We start from the raw sequence: 20,778 nt of genomic DNA, 5'->3' as shown, positions 1-20,778 counted from the left end.
TACTTCTTCTTGGTTTACTCAACCACAGCTTTGCCACGATGAAACTGAAGTCTGGTATAGTTTATTTCACGAAAAATGGTTGAGTGCTTAATGATCGCAATAAAACCCGACCGCAAGTACCCCAGCTTAGTCAACATTAGTTGAGCAGGTAAGTATTTAGGTAAAAATGAAGCTACTGTGGAGTGTCGTTATCTTGTTTGTATAATAAATTCCTGGTAATATAAAAACGATTAAAAAATCGTATAAAATTATAAAAACGATTGGAGTACATTTTATTTCATAAAGTTGTAAACATTTTAACAGTGAGTTTCACTATCAATGGTTGATCTTTTAATGACCACAATAAATTTGTTGATCGTTAAGTATTTCTTGGAATAATTATACAGGTTCCCTCTATTCTGTATAATTTGTAAAAGTATATAAAACCGATGAGAAATTTTTAAATATATATTTTGTTTCATTTAGTTGAAAGTGTTACAAGTGTTACCAGTGTTATACCTATTTATACCTATAAAACAGCATTATGTGGCGTTCGTGGAAAAACACGAACACGAATATCTGCTGACGCTAGAGAAATCGTAAAAACAATATATAGTTCTTTACTTACAAGAGGACTTACTGCTAATACTGCTGCCAGTGAAATATCTGATTTAACGAAAATACCTCTAACCACAGTGAAAAGAATTACATCAAATCCTTTTAAGTCAAGAAGGAAGCGTAAGGATGGCGGTCCTACCAAATGTATTGACGAAAGTGATAAGGACTTAATAAGACGAAAAATTTACACAATGTACGAAGAGCAACGGATACCTACATTAGATGCTTTAAAACAACGGCTTACTAATGATGATACACAAATAAACTGTAGCCGCATTAGGCTTTGGAGGATTTTGTCTAAAATGGGCTTCAGATATCGTACAATTGACAAAAGGCAAGTGCTTATGGAGTCCCATCGTTTACAAAAGTGGCGTACTGAATATATAACTTCCATAATAAAATACCGTACAGAAGATCGACCAATAATTTATCTGGACGAGACATGGTTTGACACTCATGAAACACCATCCAAAGGATGGTCCGATTCTTCCAAAAGGTGTCAAACAAAAGCTCCATCAAACAAAGGGAAAATAATAACAATTTTACATGCAGGATCAGAAAATGGTTGGGTCCCAAATGGCTTATGGCTTTCTGCAAAGAACATTAAAGACTCCTGCGTGGACTACCATGAGGATACAACGGCAGAGCTTTTTGAGCAATGGTTTAAGAATTGTCTTATACCTAACCTTTCTCAAAATAGTGTGATAGTAATGGACAATGCAAGTTACCACAGTCGTCAATTACATAAGTCTCCAAGTGCAAATAACACGAAAATTGAAATTCAAAACTACCTTTTAGAAAACGATATATATTTTGAAGAAAGTTATTTAAAAAATGAACTGTTAGAAGTGTTAAAATCATTTTCTATTAAAAAAGTATATGTTTGTGACGCATTGGCCGAGGACATGGGACATACAGTGTTACGGCTTCCGCCCTACTATTGTTTATTTAATCCCATAGAGCATATGCGGCACCAACTAAAGTTAAATGTTAGGTCACAAAATGTTTCTCCGACTTTAAGTGGTAGTGTAGTCGAATTAATAAGGAAGTTGATGATATCTCCCCAGAAAGTTGGAAAAATTCAGTACGCCATGTAATGAACGTAGAAAATTCATATGTTACTTTGAATCACATAATTAAACCAATTGTTATTAATCTTAAAGAGGATAGCGACAGCGAAACAGAATTAGGTATTTAGGAATTCATAAATATATTTTGGTTATTTTGGGTATTTTTTTTTTGTAAATATTAACTTGTATATATTTTTCTATATTTTTTTTTCAATTCATCTATTTTTTGTACATTATGTATTCGTTTGTATGTATATACTGTAAATAGAACTATTATTACTGTACATTTTTAACGATATCCGATTAGGAAGAGCAAAAACTTTTAAACACGCCAGTTTTTTGCTGACAGTCCTAAGCCTGTAAAAAGTGTGAAGGAAAGTATTTTGAATTTAGATCCATATACTACAATTATTCACGTAGAACAAAAAAACCACTTTCTTCATGTTAAAAATTGTTCAATTATCAAGTATATTCACTTGAACAACCTGAAAATACCATATGAAATAATTTAGTAAATTTTTATAATCGTGTATTACACAGCTACGAATGAAATATATTAAATAACAAACTTTCTGAAGTGCGACCCTGTGTACTTTGGTAGTTTATTGAGAGACTCTTGTATACACAATAGGATCAACTCAGGTAAAAATTAAGCACTCAACCATTTTTCGTGAAACAAACTATAACTATTAAGACTCCAAATTTATGTAGTGAATTCTCATTCTAAAGAGCATAAATATATTTTTATTCATATCAAAAATGAGAACATTCTCACAACAAACTGTTCATGAGAGTACTCACTCAACGCCGGGTATCTACTTCTGTTTTTTATTCATACCAAGTGGAGTATTTACTACAAAATTTGGAGTATAAACTAAATTCTCATTTTTATTGATAATCCTCATTGTTTGCTGTTTACAATAAAAGTGATTATAAAGAAATGTAACAGCATTATCGTTTATTAAATGTTTTATTTTTGAAAGTATATTAATAGTTTTAAAGAGCTTTATTTTATAAATATCATGGTTTCCAAAACAAACATATAACTGTCATTTGGTTTTACTCCGGTGTGAGGTAATTATTAGTCAAATATAGAAATTATTAAAATATACAATTAAAAATATAAATTATTCATTTTTGAATTTCTTGCTTTTCCTAGAACAACAAATCTTTTTACAAGTCATATATACTACCGTAAATACAATACTAACACCTAATACTAAAAGAGCGATAACATCTAGCAAAAAATATTCGTAGAATGGCATATTAACTGCAGCTACCCTCAAGTGAGGTGCTCCCTTATTTCGTATTACATATTCCATCCAATAAACTGCTGTGTCTAGCGGTTTGGTAATTCTGTCATGCATAAGTGTTGACCTCAATTTGGCGTTTTCTGCGTACCTATAAGATAAACAATTATATAGAACAATTGTTTTATTTTTCTAAATTTAAACATTATAAAAATTGTTAAACACAAAATAAATCCCAAACATTTTAAACATTACATACTAATTAAACGCGAAACAAGATTTTTTTTTATTTACAAAAAACCCGCTTTAACATAATAAGGTTATTAGCGGAACGGTAACAGTTAGACAACACCGAAATTACGATAATTTCCTACTACTAACATCCAAACATACCCCTTTCCTTACCCCTCGTCGAGTACTTTTCCACACTCGACAAGGCGGTTTTAATGGGCGAATTTAATAGCAGACACACTCAATTTGGTGATACCTACACTAACATTCCCGGCAGATAGCTCTCAGACCTTCTTCTAGAGCTGCCCATCTCCAGAATCACCAATAATGAGGTCACGTTCTTCAATCACCGTGGAATATCCATGGTCGATCATATCTTTTGCACGAACAGTTTGCTAGATAGATTCGATGGTGAATGTTTCATCGGTGATTCAATAACCTCTGACCACCTTCCACTTCTAGTCAAAACTGACTTAAACTCTCCTCCCCCTATAAGACCTGCTATCTACAGGACAAATTATCGTATAGCAAATTGGGAACTTGTCCAACAATATATCTGTCAAAACCTCCCAGAGTTAGGCAATATGTCAACACATAACCAAGTTGACACAGGGATTTCCAAAAGTGAGAAACTTCTTCATGAAGCCTCATCCCTGGCAATCCCAAAAACACGAATTAATCCATATACTCCAACTCTTCCACCCAGAATTGTCGCACTAATTAAATCCAAGTGCAGAATGATCAGAGAGTATAAAAGATTCAGAGATCCCCTCATCAAAACAGAGTATAACAGGCTCTCGGCGGGCGGTTATAAGGTTGGAAGTGAACAGGCTAAAACAAAAACTGTGGTGGCATGTCACGGCCGTCCTTGATTACCGAGGGGGTGCTGTATTTTGGCAAAAACTTAAAGTCCTAACGAAACAAAGAACTCAGCCACGATCTCATCTCATAGTCAATAACGTCATCCTCAATAATCCACAAGACAAGGCATTCAAAAACATATTACAGGCCGCCCTCGTTTCCCCTAATAACCCAAACTTTAGAATCGTACAGACCCATTTCATTATTGAGCACCCTAGATAAAGTCTACGAGAGGATCCTTAAGTACAGACTCGTAGAATTCCTAGACGCTCACCTAGCCATTCCAGACTACCAATTCGGATTCAGGGCTGAACATTCCACTCATAATGCATTGGTTGAAGCAACAACTTTCATCTCACAATCACTTAACGAAAGGAATTACGTCTTAGGCATATTCTTAGACGTCCAGAAGGCATTCCATCAGGTCTGGCATACACGCCTGGTCGAAAAACTCCACCTCGCTGGACTGCCCACACCTTTCGTTCAACTAATAAATTCCTATCTCTCTAATCGAACGATCAGGATCAAAATCAGTAACACCTTATCTACACCCTTCACTCCACAAGCACCAGGCTTCCTCAAAGAAAAGTTCCGTTAAAAAAATTTAAAAAAACTTCTTAAAAATACTGGACAAGAACTCCCTGATGAGTATTTTGAAATTTTAGAATCAACCCTCATAAAATATCGCAGTTAACTACCGCACACCAAAAACGCTGATCAAGAGCCGTTCCATTGTATGGCTGGTAACCCCTGAAAGTACCTCCTTGGCATGCTTGGTAAAGTTCACCCAAATTCCTCTTGTGCGCCTCAGAAACATCGCCCACACAACACGCCATCTTCTGACCCCCAGCTTCTTAGTAGTCCACTACTTCTACTACTTCTCCATAAACGTCATTCATCACTTTTCATCTCACCACCACTACTCCTAGAAAAAAAAGAACCCCTTCCTTGAAGAAGCATGTTACTTAAACAAGGTTAAAACTCTGGATCTGGTAACAGTTAATTACACTTTGCTTAATAAATTAAAGTCTTTTAAAAACAAAAGTAAGTTATCTATAGCGTTTTTTGAATTTAAAATGTCTTTAATTTAAGATTTTTTGGTAAATGGTATTTAATTCTGTAACATTGAACTTCTCTCACTGTTCCACGAGTACAAACAAATGTTCATGAGAAAACTGGGTATGTCTAAGTCGTAAGCGGGAAGTAATTGTTTGCTTTCGTCTAGATACCTCGGGTGGTGGTCCAATCTTATTTTTTATCTCCTGAAATTTGATGGTGTGGATTTCCATTTATTGTTCCAGTTCTCGAAAAGGTGCTTTATGAAGTAGCTTTTTAGATCCATACTTACATATTGGGATGATACGGGAATACTGTTGCCGTTTATAATGGCATTGTAATTGTAGTAGACTGCTATTGACTGTTGGAATTATTATAATCCAAGGAAAAGATAAAGTTTTGTATTGATATAATGATGGACATTGCTTTCAGTTAAGTTCATAGTTTCATTGCGTGATAGATTCTGCGGGAATATGGAGGTTGAACTTTGAAGAGTCATTAGAAATGGATATGTCTAAAATCGTATTTACTGGAATTCTTTTATTTACAGTTATGCTATTGTAATTAAGGGTTAATAGCTGCTTGTGAAGCTTTAGCGTGGGTTCACCTATTTCAACTTGTATGCTATTTATCGAAGTTGTTATGTACGCTCCAACTATAAAACTTAGGGAGGTGTTATGTAACGTATCCAAATGTTTTAACGTTGTTGTGCTGGCAGATGTTTATGCGACATATCTGTAATCAATTTTGGAACGAACTAACGATCTATATAACATGAGCAGTGTTTTACCATCGGCACATCAAGTTTTGTGAGCTACGTACTTTAACAAGAAGACCATTTCGACATAAAAGAGCTACCTGCTGGATATGACTTTCCAATTTAACTGTTGATTAAATATCATTCCTAGAAATTTTATTTCGTGTGTATAGGAAAGATTTTGGTTTTCTAGCATTAGGTTTGGTTTATCCTCAATATGTCTTTTTGAAAATATTATACATTTTGTTTTGTTTAGAAGAAAAACTGAAACCGGTACTTAGGGACCAATTTACTAGTTTATTTAAGTGTTCTTGTAATATTGACGCCATACCATTAACGTTCTTGCCTTTGATGTAAATAATTAGTCATCAGCATATATTCTTGCCTGAACAGGTTTCGCAATTATTTTTATTATATCGTTTATTGCTCTTAAAGATAGAATAGGACTGATAATCGATCCTTGTGGGATTCCATCACGTTGTTCTCTGAGATAGGATATATCACCATTCGCTCGGACTTAAAATGTTCTTTTTGAGTTAAAAAATTGTTTATGTAGACCAAAATATTTACTTTTTTAGAATCTTCTAAAGTAGTAATTTGTTTAGTAAAAAAGAGAATAAATCAAACGATTACAAAAATTGTTGAACTATTTTTTGTGCTACGTAAATAAACATTTTAAGTAAACAAAATATGTCAATAATATTAAATAATGTTAAAAAAACTACAAATAATAGATTATTCTATTGAAATATAAACAAAATGCATCCAGAGGATTATTTTGATGACCGGTGTAGTAGACTGTGTGCGACTATTGATACACAAAATTAAACTGCGTCTACTGAAAGGGTAAACAGGTATATCACTTTTGTTGATTTACTACGGTGAAAATACTCGTATAGAAGGACCTAGGACTCGAAACACCGTACACTATATGGTAATTCGAACCAACATACAAATTCAATAATGGTCGGAACAATATAACGACCCGTGCCGGTCTCAGCTTGCGTAGAGGAGGGACTTTGAATTGAGTAGGAGCCTCTCAATACTTTGCGTATGACAGACTGGGCGGGGGATGCCCTCAACCCCGACACGGCGCGTCCCAATGGCTGATAGGGAATGTTCCTGCAGATATGCAGGGCAGGTACGAATAAGGCTTAGCCAAATCAGTACCCGCGGATCAACTGAGGGCATAGCATTAGGCAGCAGTGATGCCATTACTGAATCAAGGCTGTTAGAACGACATCTAGCAGGTTTGACGACAGACACCCACAGGCAGCAATCCCATAATGATTTAACTGGCTGTGATACTGCGGTGCAGAAAGCAATGGGAAACTACTGCACTAAATCTCCCAAGAAAAGCTCCATGACAAATACAAATCATACTACGGCCCCGAGTCTCCGGCGTCCCTTTAATGGGACAGGGGTGCTAAGAATCTCCGGAGGGAAAAATAAAAATAAAAATAGATCATTAATAAAACATATTGCTACGTGGAATGTTAGAACTTTATATCAATCAGGAAAGCTAAAAAATGTACAACTCGAAATGAAACGTCTGGGCCTGCAAGTCCTTGGAATTAGCGAAGCTAGATGGACCGGATCGGGAACTGTAAAAAGTGGAGGTTATATTACTTATTACTCCGGAAAAACGGATGACGTTCATGAAAATGGTGTTGCTATAATTCTTGAGGAACGACTTGAAAATCTGGTTGACAAATTTGTTCCTCTTTCAGAGCGAATAATGATAATAACTATTAAAAGTAAGATTAATATAAACTTAATACAAGTATACGCTCCTACAAGTAACAGTACAGACAACGAAATTAATGAATTTTACCATGTATTAAAGCAAGCACTAAATAACACAAAAAAACACGAAATTTGTGTAATAATGGGAGATTTCAACGCTAAAGTAGGAGAAGACATAACTCCCGGAGTTACTGGAGGATTCGGTCTTGGGGAAAGAAACGAAAGAGGTGATAGATTGGTAGAGTTCTGCCAAGAGGAAAACTTTGTTATCGCCAACACATGTTTTAAACAACCAAAAAGACGTCTCTATACATGGATATCACCGAGAGATGGCCATGGTAGTGTAATGCGCAACCAAATAGATTATATCATGATTAACAATAGATTTCGAAACTCATGTAAATGTACTAAGACATATCCAAGTGCCGACGCAGCCACCGATCACAATCTAGAATCAACCTAAAATTAAAGACAATCAAAAAGCCTTCCATTACAAAGAAATACGATAGACAAAAACTCAAAGAAGAAGAATTTAAACATCACTTTGAACAGACAATGAACGAAAAAAATCGAGACAACATCACACAAGTATACAATGTACCAACAGTCGAAGAAAGATGGGATAACATAAAGAATGGTATCATCGATACAGCAACGCAAAGTGGAACTGTCACCCATTATAAAAAGCAAGCATGGATGACAGATGAAATAATCGAAATGATGGACGAAAGAAGACAGCTTAAAAATAGAAATAACTCAGAGTATAAACGAAAGCATAATCTGATTCGAAGAAAAATCAGGGAAGCCAAAGAGTTATGGATGCAAGCAAAATGTGAGGAACTAGAAGAATTGCAACGAAAACATGACGAATTTAACACACATAAGAAAATAAAAGAAGTTACAGTACACAAAAGAAATACACCCATAACATTAACGAATAATGAAGGTCATGCACTATCCCTAGAAGACGAAGTAATGGAGGAATGGGAAAACTACATTAAAGCATTATTTAAGGATGATCGAGGATCACTACCTAACTTAAGTGCAAATACAGGACCATCAATCTTAAAAGGTGAAGTGGAAAAAGCCATACACCAAGCCAAAAACAACAAAGCCAGTGGACCAGATCAAATATACAGCGAATGGCTAAAATTACTCTCAAATGACAATATAAAAGAACTCACTGTACTTTTCAATCAAATATATGATACCAGTGAAATTCCATCGGACTGGTTAAAATCGATCTTTATTCCTCTACCTAAGAAACCAAACGTTAAGAAATGTAGCGACTGTAGACTCATTAGTTTAATGAGCCATGCCGTTAAAATACTGTTGCATATTCTTCTAAATCGAATTAACAACAAGTGCGAAGAAATAATTAGTCAAGAGCAGTTCGGGTTCCGGAGATGCCTTGGAACTAGAGAAGCACTATTTTCTATGCAAACACTCCTTCAACGATGTTGGGAGGTAAGAAAACCCGTATATATGTGCTTCATTGATTTTGAAAAGGCATTTGATCGCGTTCAGCATACCAGACTGAGATGAGAAAGACATCAAAATTATTGCCAAACTTTACTGGAACCAAACAGCCATTATTAATACCAACAACAGAGAATCAAAGCCAATCAGTATTGAACGAGGCGTAAGACAAGGCTGTATACTATCTCCCACCCTCTTTAACGTGTATTCTGAGAATCTATTTAGGGAAGCTTTAAAAGATCAAAAAGGAATTATCATAGGAGGAGAAATAATTAACAATATACGGTACGCCGACGATACTGTGATTCTAGCTGAAAACATCGACAATCTGCAGGAGCTAATGAATAGAGTTGACATGGAATGCACAAATCGGGGACTGTCGATAAATATTAATAAAACTAAATACATGGTGACCAGTAAAGTGGATATCGGCGCAACCCAAATTATATTAAACCAAGAACCGCTGCAGAGAGTACAGAGATTCAAATACCTTGGATGTTGGATTACCCAAAATCTAGATCCATCCTTCGAAATTCGATGTAGAATTAAACAGGCAAGAAACTCATTTTAAAAATTCAAGCCTCTATTATCCAATAACTCATTAAATTTGGAAATCCGTGAAAAGTTTACAAGATGTTACGTGTGTTCTGTACTTTTGTATGGATGTGAAACTTGGACTTTAAACGCCGATATCATGAATAAAATCGAGGCGTTTGAGATGTGGTTGTATCGAAGGATACTAAAAATTCCATGGACTAGCAGAACCAGAAACGAAGAAGTTCTTCGAAGAATGGGACATCAACGAACTCTATTAAATATTATTAAGAGGCGTAAACTAGAATATCTTGGACATATAATCAGAGGACCAAGATATGAGTTCCTTCGGCTAATTCTCAACGGTAAAATCGAAGGAAAGAAATGGATAGGACGGAAGAAACTCTCTTGGTTGAGGAATTTGCGGCAGTGGACAGGTTTGACAGCGGACCAATTGCTACACGTAGCGCAAGACCGAGATCAGTATAAAAATATTATAAGCATGGTAGTCGCCGACGTTCCGTAGGGATACGGCACTCTAAGAAGAAGAATATAACGACAATTTAAATAAATAGTGTAAAAGTCAGTCTCCAGATGTCTTAGAAGATATTCGCTTAGGTAACGTGAACTACATCGTGAGAGAAGAACTACTATTAATTAGAAATAATACTAATTTTTACTCACTTTTTATTATTTAATATTTCGTTCAAGGCTTTACTTAATCCTTCCTTTGTTATCGTGGAGAAAGTCATGGATATTCCGTAGCCTGCGGCTTCAGCTTTGGCTGCATTCATTTTTTGATCGCCGAATATTGGCAGACTTAATATTGGAACACCGTAGTATATCGTCTCTAAAGTGCTTAGTAAACCTCCGTGAGTGATAAATAGCTTCACATTTGGATGAGCTGTAAAAAATAGAATAAATAAGTCATAATTTAGGAACAATCTCTGTTTTGTACGTTTAATATTGTTCTTTGTTCTCTCTCCAATGGTGCTACAGCTCAAATCAAGCCTCCAACCTTGCTGGTCTCGCGCCCATCTTCTCCATGTTCTCACGTCTAGCAAATTTTGCGAGTCCGCTGCCATTTGATCCGTCCACGTTTTCCGTGACTTTCCTTTTGGTCTTGCGCCCTGCATGTTACTATCTAGGGCCCTCTTTGTCAAGCATTCGGTCTCCATTCTTACATTCACACATGACCACGACATCGAAGTCTTTGAAGTTTAACAAATTCTGAGATCGATGTCTCTTTGAACAGTTGGTAGAGTTCATGGTTATATCTGGATCTTCATACTTCGTTTTCGTTAATACTGTTCTTTGTTCACTAATATGTAAAGTGAGACAGTCTTAAGCTATGGTTTGTTAGAACAGTGAGCGACGCATAACCCAGTCAGTCGAACGCCGCGCACGTTCGTCAAAATCAAAGAAATGGTTCTCTATGATAATGGTTTGTTAGGTTCTGCTGAGTTTCGCGCACTGCAGAGCGATAGCCGTGTACGTCGACGGTGTGCGCTGGAATCAACTGCGATTTGATTTGGACGCAAACGTTCAGCTGAGCTCACAGCGTACACATCTATACCGAAATGATAATTGTATTTTTATATAGTTACTATTATTGTAATAATTAAGTAATGCCTACTAAATTTTCTCCCGAGGAAGATAAAAGACTAGTGGATCTAGTACAAATTATAAGACAGTTCGAAATAAATCCCTGGAAAGTCTAAAATATTCTTCCTCGTTTTAAAACAATCTTTCTTCGACTATTAATTTAAAAGCACCTTCTGTATTAAGACATGAAAAAATTTCGTTTACATTTTTATTTCTTTTATTTAGATTTAACGTTATCAACTCTTCTTCTTAAGAGAATTAATTTTTTTAAACGTACAACCTTTGAGAGAATAAACGTGAAACTTATTTCTAAACTTGTTTTCAGAGCGACATAATATTTATGCGAATTAATCTAACACAGTGGTCGCCAACCTGTCGATCGCGAGCTACCGGTAGCTCGCGGAGGTAATTCTGGTAGCTCTCACAACGATTTTAATCAGATTTTGCAGTTTACAAACTGCAAAAATCAGAGAAGCTTCCGAAAATTCCACAAAAAAATCTAATTGTCATAATATTAAACATAAACAGCGGCAACGTTGCGGTGAGCGATCTGCCCCTGACGCCGTCAAGCTAGAATCGGCTATTTATAGAACCGACCAGCCGGACCAGCGGGTTAGTGTTCGAGAAAGATCTGGATTGCTTTGAACGGGATAAATACGCACGGCGCGGCGACATTGCGCTTAGTTTAAAACTGAACGCGTAACCAACGTCCAGCGGTTGGGTTAGTAGAGAACAACAAAAATAATATTATGGCAAGCAGTTGTAAGAAGGTAAAGACATACCACTTTCATTCGGAATGGGAAGAACAATACTTTTTTACAGAAGTTAAAGATAAAAATGTGTGTTTGTTATGTAATACTTCGGTCTCCGTTGCTAAAAAAGGAAATATTGAGAGACATCATAAAACTGTACATTCTAATTTTGAAAAATCATTCCCACTACATTCTGCCGCCAGAAAGGAGAAACTGAAACAGTTAAAAAAACAGTTAATTGGACAACAATCAATATTTTTAAGAACAGTCGACAAAAATAAGGCTGCAACTGAAGCATCGTACCGTGTGTCCCAGATAATTGCACAAAAAAAGAAACCTTATGAAGACGGGGAAATGATAAAACAGGCGTTTTTAGAAGCTGCTGATTCGTTATTTGCCAACTTTAGAAATAAAGACGAGATAGTTTCAGCTATAAAATCTATGTAACTTTCTGCTAATACAGTGATGAGACGTGTAGAAGTAATGAGCAATGATATTTTTTTACAGTTAAGAACTGACTTAGATAAATGTGTTTATTTTTCACTTCAACTGGATAAATCAACAGATGTCGTTGACACTGCCCAGATGGCCGTGTTTGTCAGGATGGTTTTTAGTGATTTTACGATTAAAGAAGATCTTTTGAAGTTCATTCCACTGAAAGGACACACTACTGGACAGGAGTTGTTTTCTCATTTAAAAATATTATTTCTTCCGAGAAAATTCCAATATCGAAAATGGTAGGCTTGACAACCGATGGCGCTCCAGCTATGGTGAGTTGTGATAAGGGTCTGGTGGCGTTATGTCGTAAAGATGAAACTTTTCCGCAATTTCTCTGTTACCACTGCATTATCCATCAGCAAGCATTATGTGGAAATTTTCTGAAACTAAACAACGTTATGAAACTGGTGGTAAAAATTGTGAACAAGATTAGAGCTCAAGCCTTACAAAGAAGATTATTCAGAACCTTGGCCGATGAAGTTGACTGTCAATACGGGGACCTACTCCTTCACTCTGAAGTCGGAAAGTCTGAAATGGCTTTAATAGCGCAGTTTGTTGTTTCACCCTTTATGGAAATTGATATCCAGCAGTTTGCAGCTTGTGTTATGCAGAACTTTGGCGAAGACATCGCTGCAACAGAAATGGAAGTCATTGAGTTTCAAAATGATTTAGCCTTAAAATTGTTAGTCTTAAGTACTGAATGTATCTGGCCTATTGTAAGTAAAGACAAATATTCAGTTCTATGTCGTGTTGCCTTGAAAGTGAAAGCATTATTCAGTTCAACCTATTTGTGTGAATCTTCTTTTTCCAATATAAAGTTTATTAACAACAAATATCGCAATCGACTTACAGATGAACATTTGGATAATTGTATTCGAATGGCTGCATCAAATTATACTGCAAACATTAAAAAAATTATCGATGAGTCTGAGTGTCAGCCTTCTCATTGAAGGTACTTTTTTATTTTTCAATGTTTATGTTTATGATAGTGCTTTACTTTTTTGTTGTTATTATTAACTATTTTTAAATCATACGTGACATGCCGTTGTGGCTAGATAAAATTTTGTGTTTATTTTTCAAATACCTTCGTTTGATAGGTAGGAATGTAGCTATGAACAAGTACGTACTAGTAATATTAGTTATTTTGTTATTAGTTTATTATTAGTACCTATGTATTATGTATTACCAGTTAAACAGTAAAATAAATAAATATAATGATAGATTAACTGTGGATTATTTCATTTACGTTACGTTGCGTGGCTTCCGTGTGGGTAGCTCGCTGTTTATTCCAAAATTAACAAAGTAGCTCAACACATTGAAGAGGTTGGCGACCACTGATCTAACAAACCGACTCAACCAAAACTGCCGTGAGTCGAGTAGAACAGATTCTGCTGTACGTGTATGCTGTGCGCTGCGCACTGTTCTAACAAACCGTAAACCGTAGTAGCTTTATTCGTATATTTGAAATATGCTAATAGCATTTTACTTACCTAATACATCTTGTTGTGGAAACCATTGTCTTATTACAATATTGTTACTCTTTTCTGGAACATCTTTATGCCATTTTATGAGAACCTGTAAATATAAGGATGAATAAATTCAGTAAAGTCAATCATTCTTCGGTCTCATATACAAATACATTATTATCTACTGCATTTAATAGTAATACATTACAATGCTTAAACCGACGAATGAAGAAGAAGGTCTTTATTATTTCATACTATTAAACAATTTGTCATCCATCGTGGAATAAATATTGTAAAGTCTGTGGTACACTTGAAGTACACTTACCTTGTATGGTAGTTGCCCTAAAGCACTTAATATTGCTGTGCTTATCTCTTCTTTCATTTTAGCCGGATCAATGTTAGATCCCATACTGAAATATACAATACCTTAAAAGAAATATAAATATTAGTAAAGTCTAAAGCAAATACAGTACATTACAGTAAATGTTTATTTACTTCCACAAAAAATGTTACAATAGTAATACACTTATCAGTAAATATAATATATATATATATATATATATATATATATATATATATATATATATATATATATATATATATATATATGTATTAAATCGGGTAAAGGCGTAACGAAAAACAACCAAAAGAGTTTTTTTTAAGATATTAATTTGATTCATTGTCAATAAATAAATTAAACGTACGAAATAATCAAAATATTATTTTAGATAATAAACACAACAGCAGCAAGCGAAGACATTAATAAACTCGAAATAGATATGATCTACTGAAACTCGAGATCTCCTGCCTTGCTCGAGTAGTCTCATTTAAACGTATTACTAGATATACAGATTGAACGAATTTAAAACGGAACATACAATTTAATATATGTCTGTTTGAACTGCATTTGAAATAGTGGACCAATATAAAACTTGGACAAAAATAAATCCATACTCGGTGATAGACATTGTATAAAATATCGTTCAACTATCTGTCTCCTTTAAAGGAAAGAGGAGCTTGCCTAATAGTCGGAGAGATAGAGCCGAAATTTTGAACTGATCAGTAAGAAGACATTTCTCTATTGGAATATATTCATTGTAACTGGGTTAAGACTTTGCCTTACAGGCGGACGCCCCTCGTGGTACAGGGGGTGGCTATACAGGGATGAAGTTGTAATTTTTTTCGGAAAAATTAACGATCGATAATATGGCTGAAAATTTGCCCAGAGTAAGATCTTGGTATAACTAGACGAAATCCCAAAGGGCGGACGCGAGAGTGGATACATAAGGGGTGGCGGACAGGGGTGAAATTGCAATTTTTTGGGGAAAAATTAACGATAAGTAATATGTCCGCCATTTTCATGGCTCATTATTTAGCGCCTAAAAACTCTAAATCGAAAAGAGCGGACAGCTGGGTTGTTACAGGGAGCCATAAAACGGGATCAAATGTACCACTTGCCTGCGCATTTTAGGTCTCGGTAACAATTTTCAAACTGATTTTATTATGATATTTTTATACCGATTGATTTGAAAATTTGTATGCTCACTTCTGTTACTATTCTGAAAAGCGTCAAGTAGAGTTTTCCTCAAAATTTTTCAAAAAAATTTCCGTAAATGAAAATTTTCGTAATTTTTTGAGGTAAAATCTAATTTGTAGAATCCTTTCGATTTTCTGTCAGTTATACCATGATTTTTTTCCAAAAATTTTCAAACGATTTTTCCGATAAAAAAAATTAGAAAAACTTTTCTAAAACATTTGATAAAACTCTACGTCAGCGTCTGATATAGAGTATCAGTATCCTCTTTTATAGAATATTTTGTAGTTTTAAAATGATATTATGATAATGTTTTTTTTTTCAAACTGAAGTCATATTTACTTTACAAATCACATTTTTTTCTTAAATATACCTCTGGGCAAATTTTCAGCCATATTATCGATCGTTAATTTTTCCGAAAAAAATGACAACTTCATCCCTGTATAGCCACCCCCTGTACCACGAGGCGCGTCCGCCTGTAAGGCAAAGTCTTAACCCAGTTACAATGAATATATTCCAATAGAGAAATGTCTGCTTACTGATCAGTTCAAAATTTCGGCTCTATCTCTTGGACTATAAGGAAACGATAAGTGGTTTGACAGCATAATAACTGCTTGTGTAGTCTAGTTTTTTCAGTGATTCTAGGCAACCTATTTGGGTGGAGTTTTGACTTGTTCTTGAAAGAATTCAGAATCCAGCAGCCCGCTGAAGTATTGGATTTTTATAATATAATTATTTGACAACCTTTTGTTGGCCAACCACCTAGAGCGGAGTTGAGCCGAAATACATTGATTTCGTATGTTCCGTTTTAAATTCGTTCAATCTGTATAATATAGCTCCATGGTACAATGAATACACAAGGTATGATATTGCGCATGGCATTTGACAGCTGGCCCAGGAGTCTGACGTAGTTAAGATCGCCTGAACCACCTCGAACCCATTATTACAGCTTAACGTACACATTAATTTTGAAATTATGGTTAAAAAGTGATCTAATTTTTTTTTAAATGTTTTGTTTTGGTTATAATTGAATAAAAAATATATTTTCAGTAGCGTAAAACCTTTACTTCTCCTAGAGATTCAGGCGAAATATTTATTTTTGTTTTCATACATATACTAATAATATAAGTACTCTTTTTGTATGTAAATCCCTTGAAATTTAAAAATTTTCTGCGGAGGAAATACTGTGAATAGGTAAATAGTAGTAGATTTGCTTATTCTGATTCACTGTCACTCACTTCCAAGCAGTTTTACTGAAATAAAAACAAAATAGAGTACAATAGAGAAAAATCTGTTTTACAATTCAATATGCTATTTTAAATGAGTTATAATGAAATTTAGTAAAATAAAAAATATACACATTACTATAACCTACCGATTATTATATGCAAAATTTACATATCAATCAATGTAATAATATGAAAATAAGACACAAATTAGTTCAAACGCAAAACACAATAAATATCGACTTCAGACGACTTTACACCGGTAAGACAGAAAGCTTGTATAAAAACAAAAGTTCAACAATAATATCGGTTATCAATGGTGACTATTGCAAATTGCAAGTTATGAGATAATAAATATATTTTAAAGTATCTCAATACTGACTGAGTCATCTATTTTATAATAGAAAAATAATTTAGATATATGCTTATATATGTGTCTTTATACAAATGGTGTTTAGTTACTATTTATTTATACTGAAAGTTTTTATTTGCCATTGTATATCTGGTTTTGTACCGTTTTCAAAGTACACTGTACAATTGCTTGTTGCAATAGTGACAATGAAGATAAAATCTTTAGGTTTCATACATTTCCTAAAGAAAGATAGCGTGACCAGAAAACTGTGGATTATATCTTGTTGTAGATAGAATAATTTTAATTGTAATACTGCAAGAATTTGTTATACACATTTTAAAACTGAAGATTACCTAAGAAATCTACAACAGGAACTTTTATATTACGTTTCTAAAAAGGGTCTAAAACTCAAACCTGAGGCAGTACCTAGTCTTTATTTGCCTAAATCAACATCGGCACCCTTTTAACCAAACAAAAGAAACGCGTACAAGGAGGCGAACACAGAGAGTCCAAAAAGTATGTTGAGCAGCTTCTTACTACTTCTAGGTCAACGACGTAAGTCTAAATCTTTATTTTTATTAATTATTAGTCATGAAACCTTAAATGGTTTTTTTATATCGATTTGTTAAGTAAGAAAATAGCCTCAGCCTGCTATGCAATTTGCAATAAGAACTGTTTCGGAGGAAATCAATTTAGTATCTTCCAAAATAACATATTTTTCTTTGTTAAATCATGTTATCATTATTAAAATATACAATGTTATCATTATTATAAACAATACCAAGATAATTTTATGTGTGAATAATACAAAAATGTCATTTTAAATGTTGTGCAATATTGTGTGCCCTCACTACACTCATGTTCGATGGCCAGCTAGCTCATTCGATATAAATAAAGTTGACTTTGTCATTATTTATTTTGATTTTGTGTTTAGTTTAGTAGGTATATATACGTACAACTTTTGTGTACCTCCATTACTACTTTTCTGTATCTTTTTAAACATCTGAAATATCGAACTCTGGAGTATAAGTTAATTAACCTGTACCTACGTGTAATAAAAGATAATTAAAACTTGTCTTATAAAGGATATCTATGTTTTATAAAGGATAAATATTATAATAACATAATTTTATCATCTCTTTATAATTACTATAATTAAATTAGCCAAATTATATAAAAAAACTTAAAATTAAAAGTCTTTCCTATACAACTACATTCAAATGTTGCGGGAATAAGCGTTCTTCACTACGTCATGCGCGAAAGCGAACCGATTTTGGGACATTATGTATCATACCTTGTGTATTCATTGTACCATGATATAGCTCTATCTCTGTCAGTCACATAGGATGCTTGTAGAATCTTTCTCTTTTCATAGGAACAGGCATTAAAATGTTTTAAAGATAAAAAAATATGTTTGTCCATAGTTAGCAAGGTAGTGCCATGGCTCTATGGCACTACCTCACGGGCCGCCACTGGAAGAAATGGAGTTCCTTTAGAGTTAAATTCTGACCAAGGACGAAATTTTGAATTAGAATTATGGCAAGAATTAATAAAAAACTTGGATATTAAGAAAACTCGCACTACGCCTCTACACTCTAGTCGTAATCTCCATCCTAATAGAACTGTTTGTCAATACCTTTCAATATTTGTCGCTGATAATCAAAAAGATTGGGATACTTTAATTCCTCTATTTCTGTTAGTCTATAGAAGTTCCGAACATGAAGTAACCGGTTATATATCGATGATAATCACTGGAAAAGAAATGAAGTTTCCTCAAGATCTTATTTTTGGAAGATTATGTCCCTGTGAAGAAGAACGTTCATCCCTGACGTACATAGAACATTTGAAAGAAAAATTCTTAAAAAAGTCTACTAATATTATTTTATTAAAGTATCGATGCAGTTTTACGGAATCATTGATTAAAAAGGCAAAATTCCAAGAAATTAATTTTTTTAGATTCCTTAAAAAGTCGTTCCTATAGAAGTTTTTATTTTTTTTTTTGCTTGAGAGTTTAAAAAGGCTTCTTTTCAACAACTGGTACAATATGACATCTACTGTATTTTTTTTATAAATATCGAGTCGAAAAAGAGAATAAAAAGGTACAAACTTACCTTCTTTGGCACTGTCCATAATATCTTTCAAATCTTGAGGTAATCCTTTTCCAGGAGATATATGCATTCCACCAACGTTTATCATATTTGGTACCAATGGTACCGGCTGGTTTGTACTCTCGTGAGAATTCAGCAGAACAAGAGATACATTTGTCATTAATTCTTCTAAACTTGGACTTCCAGGAAAAACTTTTCCTAGTATCTCTCGTTGCGCAGGAAAATAACATATTTGTTGATTTATTATACGAACTAGCATTATGACCGTATTCTTAACTCTTTGTAATAACGTCATATTTTCAGTATACTCAAGATGTAATTCTGGTACGTAAGATAACGGGTTGGGATTCCCTACCAAATTATTCACCCAGTAATTGGCACCAATCGGACTTACAAGAATCACGGGAGCATCGTAGTACCACCCGAGACCTTTTATTGCATCGTTGCAAAATTGTTCCATAACAATTGCATCGAATCTTTGATTTGATGCCAATAACCTCTTGACATTTTTATGTTCAAACATGGTTTTAGTTAAAATGATACCTTTTTGGTAAGTTAAATATATTGCCAATGTTGTGGGAATATGTTCTAAATCGAAAAAGTTAAAATCTTTGTTAACTGAAAAATAAAAAAAAAATAAGTACAGTAAAAAATATTTATTACATGGAATTAAATTTTTATCTATTTATTTTAAGAGTAAGACAACTATACATATAAAGAACAGCAATGTAACCGGAGTGGATCATTACCAAAGATAATCAATGAGGGATCTGAAATTTTACCGGACGTAACACCCAATGAAGTTCGAAGGTCAGTGCAAGAAATGAAAAACAATCAGTCCCCCGGAGGCGATGAAATAGTGGCAGATGTCTTGAAAGTGGCTGGAAAAAGATTATGGCAGGTCCTTGCGAAACTATTCACTAGATGTTTGCAGGAAGCAATAACACCAACCCAGTGGTATAACGCAGAAATTATCATACTTCATAAAAAAGGGGATGCTACCGACCTCAGGAATTACAGGCCCATAAGTCTACTTTCACATATTTATAAACTATATATTTACAAAAATAATTACGAAACGACTAGAAAATAAATTGGAATTTTATCAGCCCATAGAACAGGCGGGTTTCAGAAAAGGCTATATCAAAAAAAAATGTTGGAGGCCTTGACATAATGCCGAATTGACTATCGGTATATAAATATAATTAAACACATATACCAAAACGCAACAGCCAGTGTTAGAGTGGTTGATCGTCAAACCCAGAAATTCCCGACACAACGTGGAGTACGCCAGGGGGACACCATATCGCCGAAACTGTTCACTACACTTTTGGAATATATATGTAAAAAGGCAAAACTGACCGTCAAGGGCATAAACATAAACGGAGAAAAGCTTAACCATCTAAGGTTTGCAGATGATATTGTACTAATAGCTGATAGGATAGATGAGGCCAAAGAACTTTTAAATCCAAAGAAATTTTAAAATGGAAAAGATAACCAAACCGTTGAGCTTGACTGACTTGGGCAGCCTTCGGCAAGCTGAACCATATTTTCAAATCGTCTGATATACCAATATGCCTTAAAAGAAAAACGTTTAATCAGTGTGTTTTGCCAGTGTTAACTTACGGTGCGGAAACGTTGACCATGACAAAGAGA

General features: G+C 34.4%; 1 protein-coding gene across 1 annotated transcript in view; it reads right to left on the bottom strand.

The window, feature by feature from the left end:
- Positions 1 to 2,639: 2,639 nt before the first annotated feature.
- Positions 2,640 to 20,778, bottom strand: part of LOC140435434 (uncharacterized) — a 54,887-nt gene continuing 36,748 nt past the window's right edge. Inside the window, exons 6-10 of the mRNA XM_072524168.1 lie at positions 19,126 to 19,740; positions 14,228 to 14,328; positions 13,927 to 14,011; positions 10,266 to 10,485; positions 2,640 to 3,068 (exon numbers count right to left, since the gene is read on the bottom strand). Of these exons, the coding sequence (XP_072380269.1) occupies positions 2,795 to 3,068; positions 10,266 to 10,485; positions 13,927 to 14,011; positions 14,228 to 14,328; positions 19,126 to 19,740 (1,295 nt within the window). The 3' untranslated portion in view covers positions 2,640 to 2,794. The remainder of the gene's footprint in view (positions 3,069 to 10,265; positions 10,486 to 13,926; positions 14,012 to 14,227; positions 14,329 to 19,125; positions 19,741 to 20,778) is intronic.

The sequence above is a fragment of the Diabrotica undecimpunctata genome, chromosome 3 (assembly GCF_040954645.1).
Source record: "Diabrotica undecimpunctata isolate CICGRU chromosome 3, icDiaUnde3, whole genome shotgun sequence".
Taxonomy (NCBI): domain Eukaryota; kingdom Metazoa; phylum Arthropoda; class Insecta; order Coleoptera; family Chrysomelidae; genus Diabrotica; species Diabrotica undecimpunctata.
Note: the sequence above shows the minus strand (reverse complement) of the source record. Positions and strands in the feature narration are given on the sequence as shown.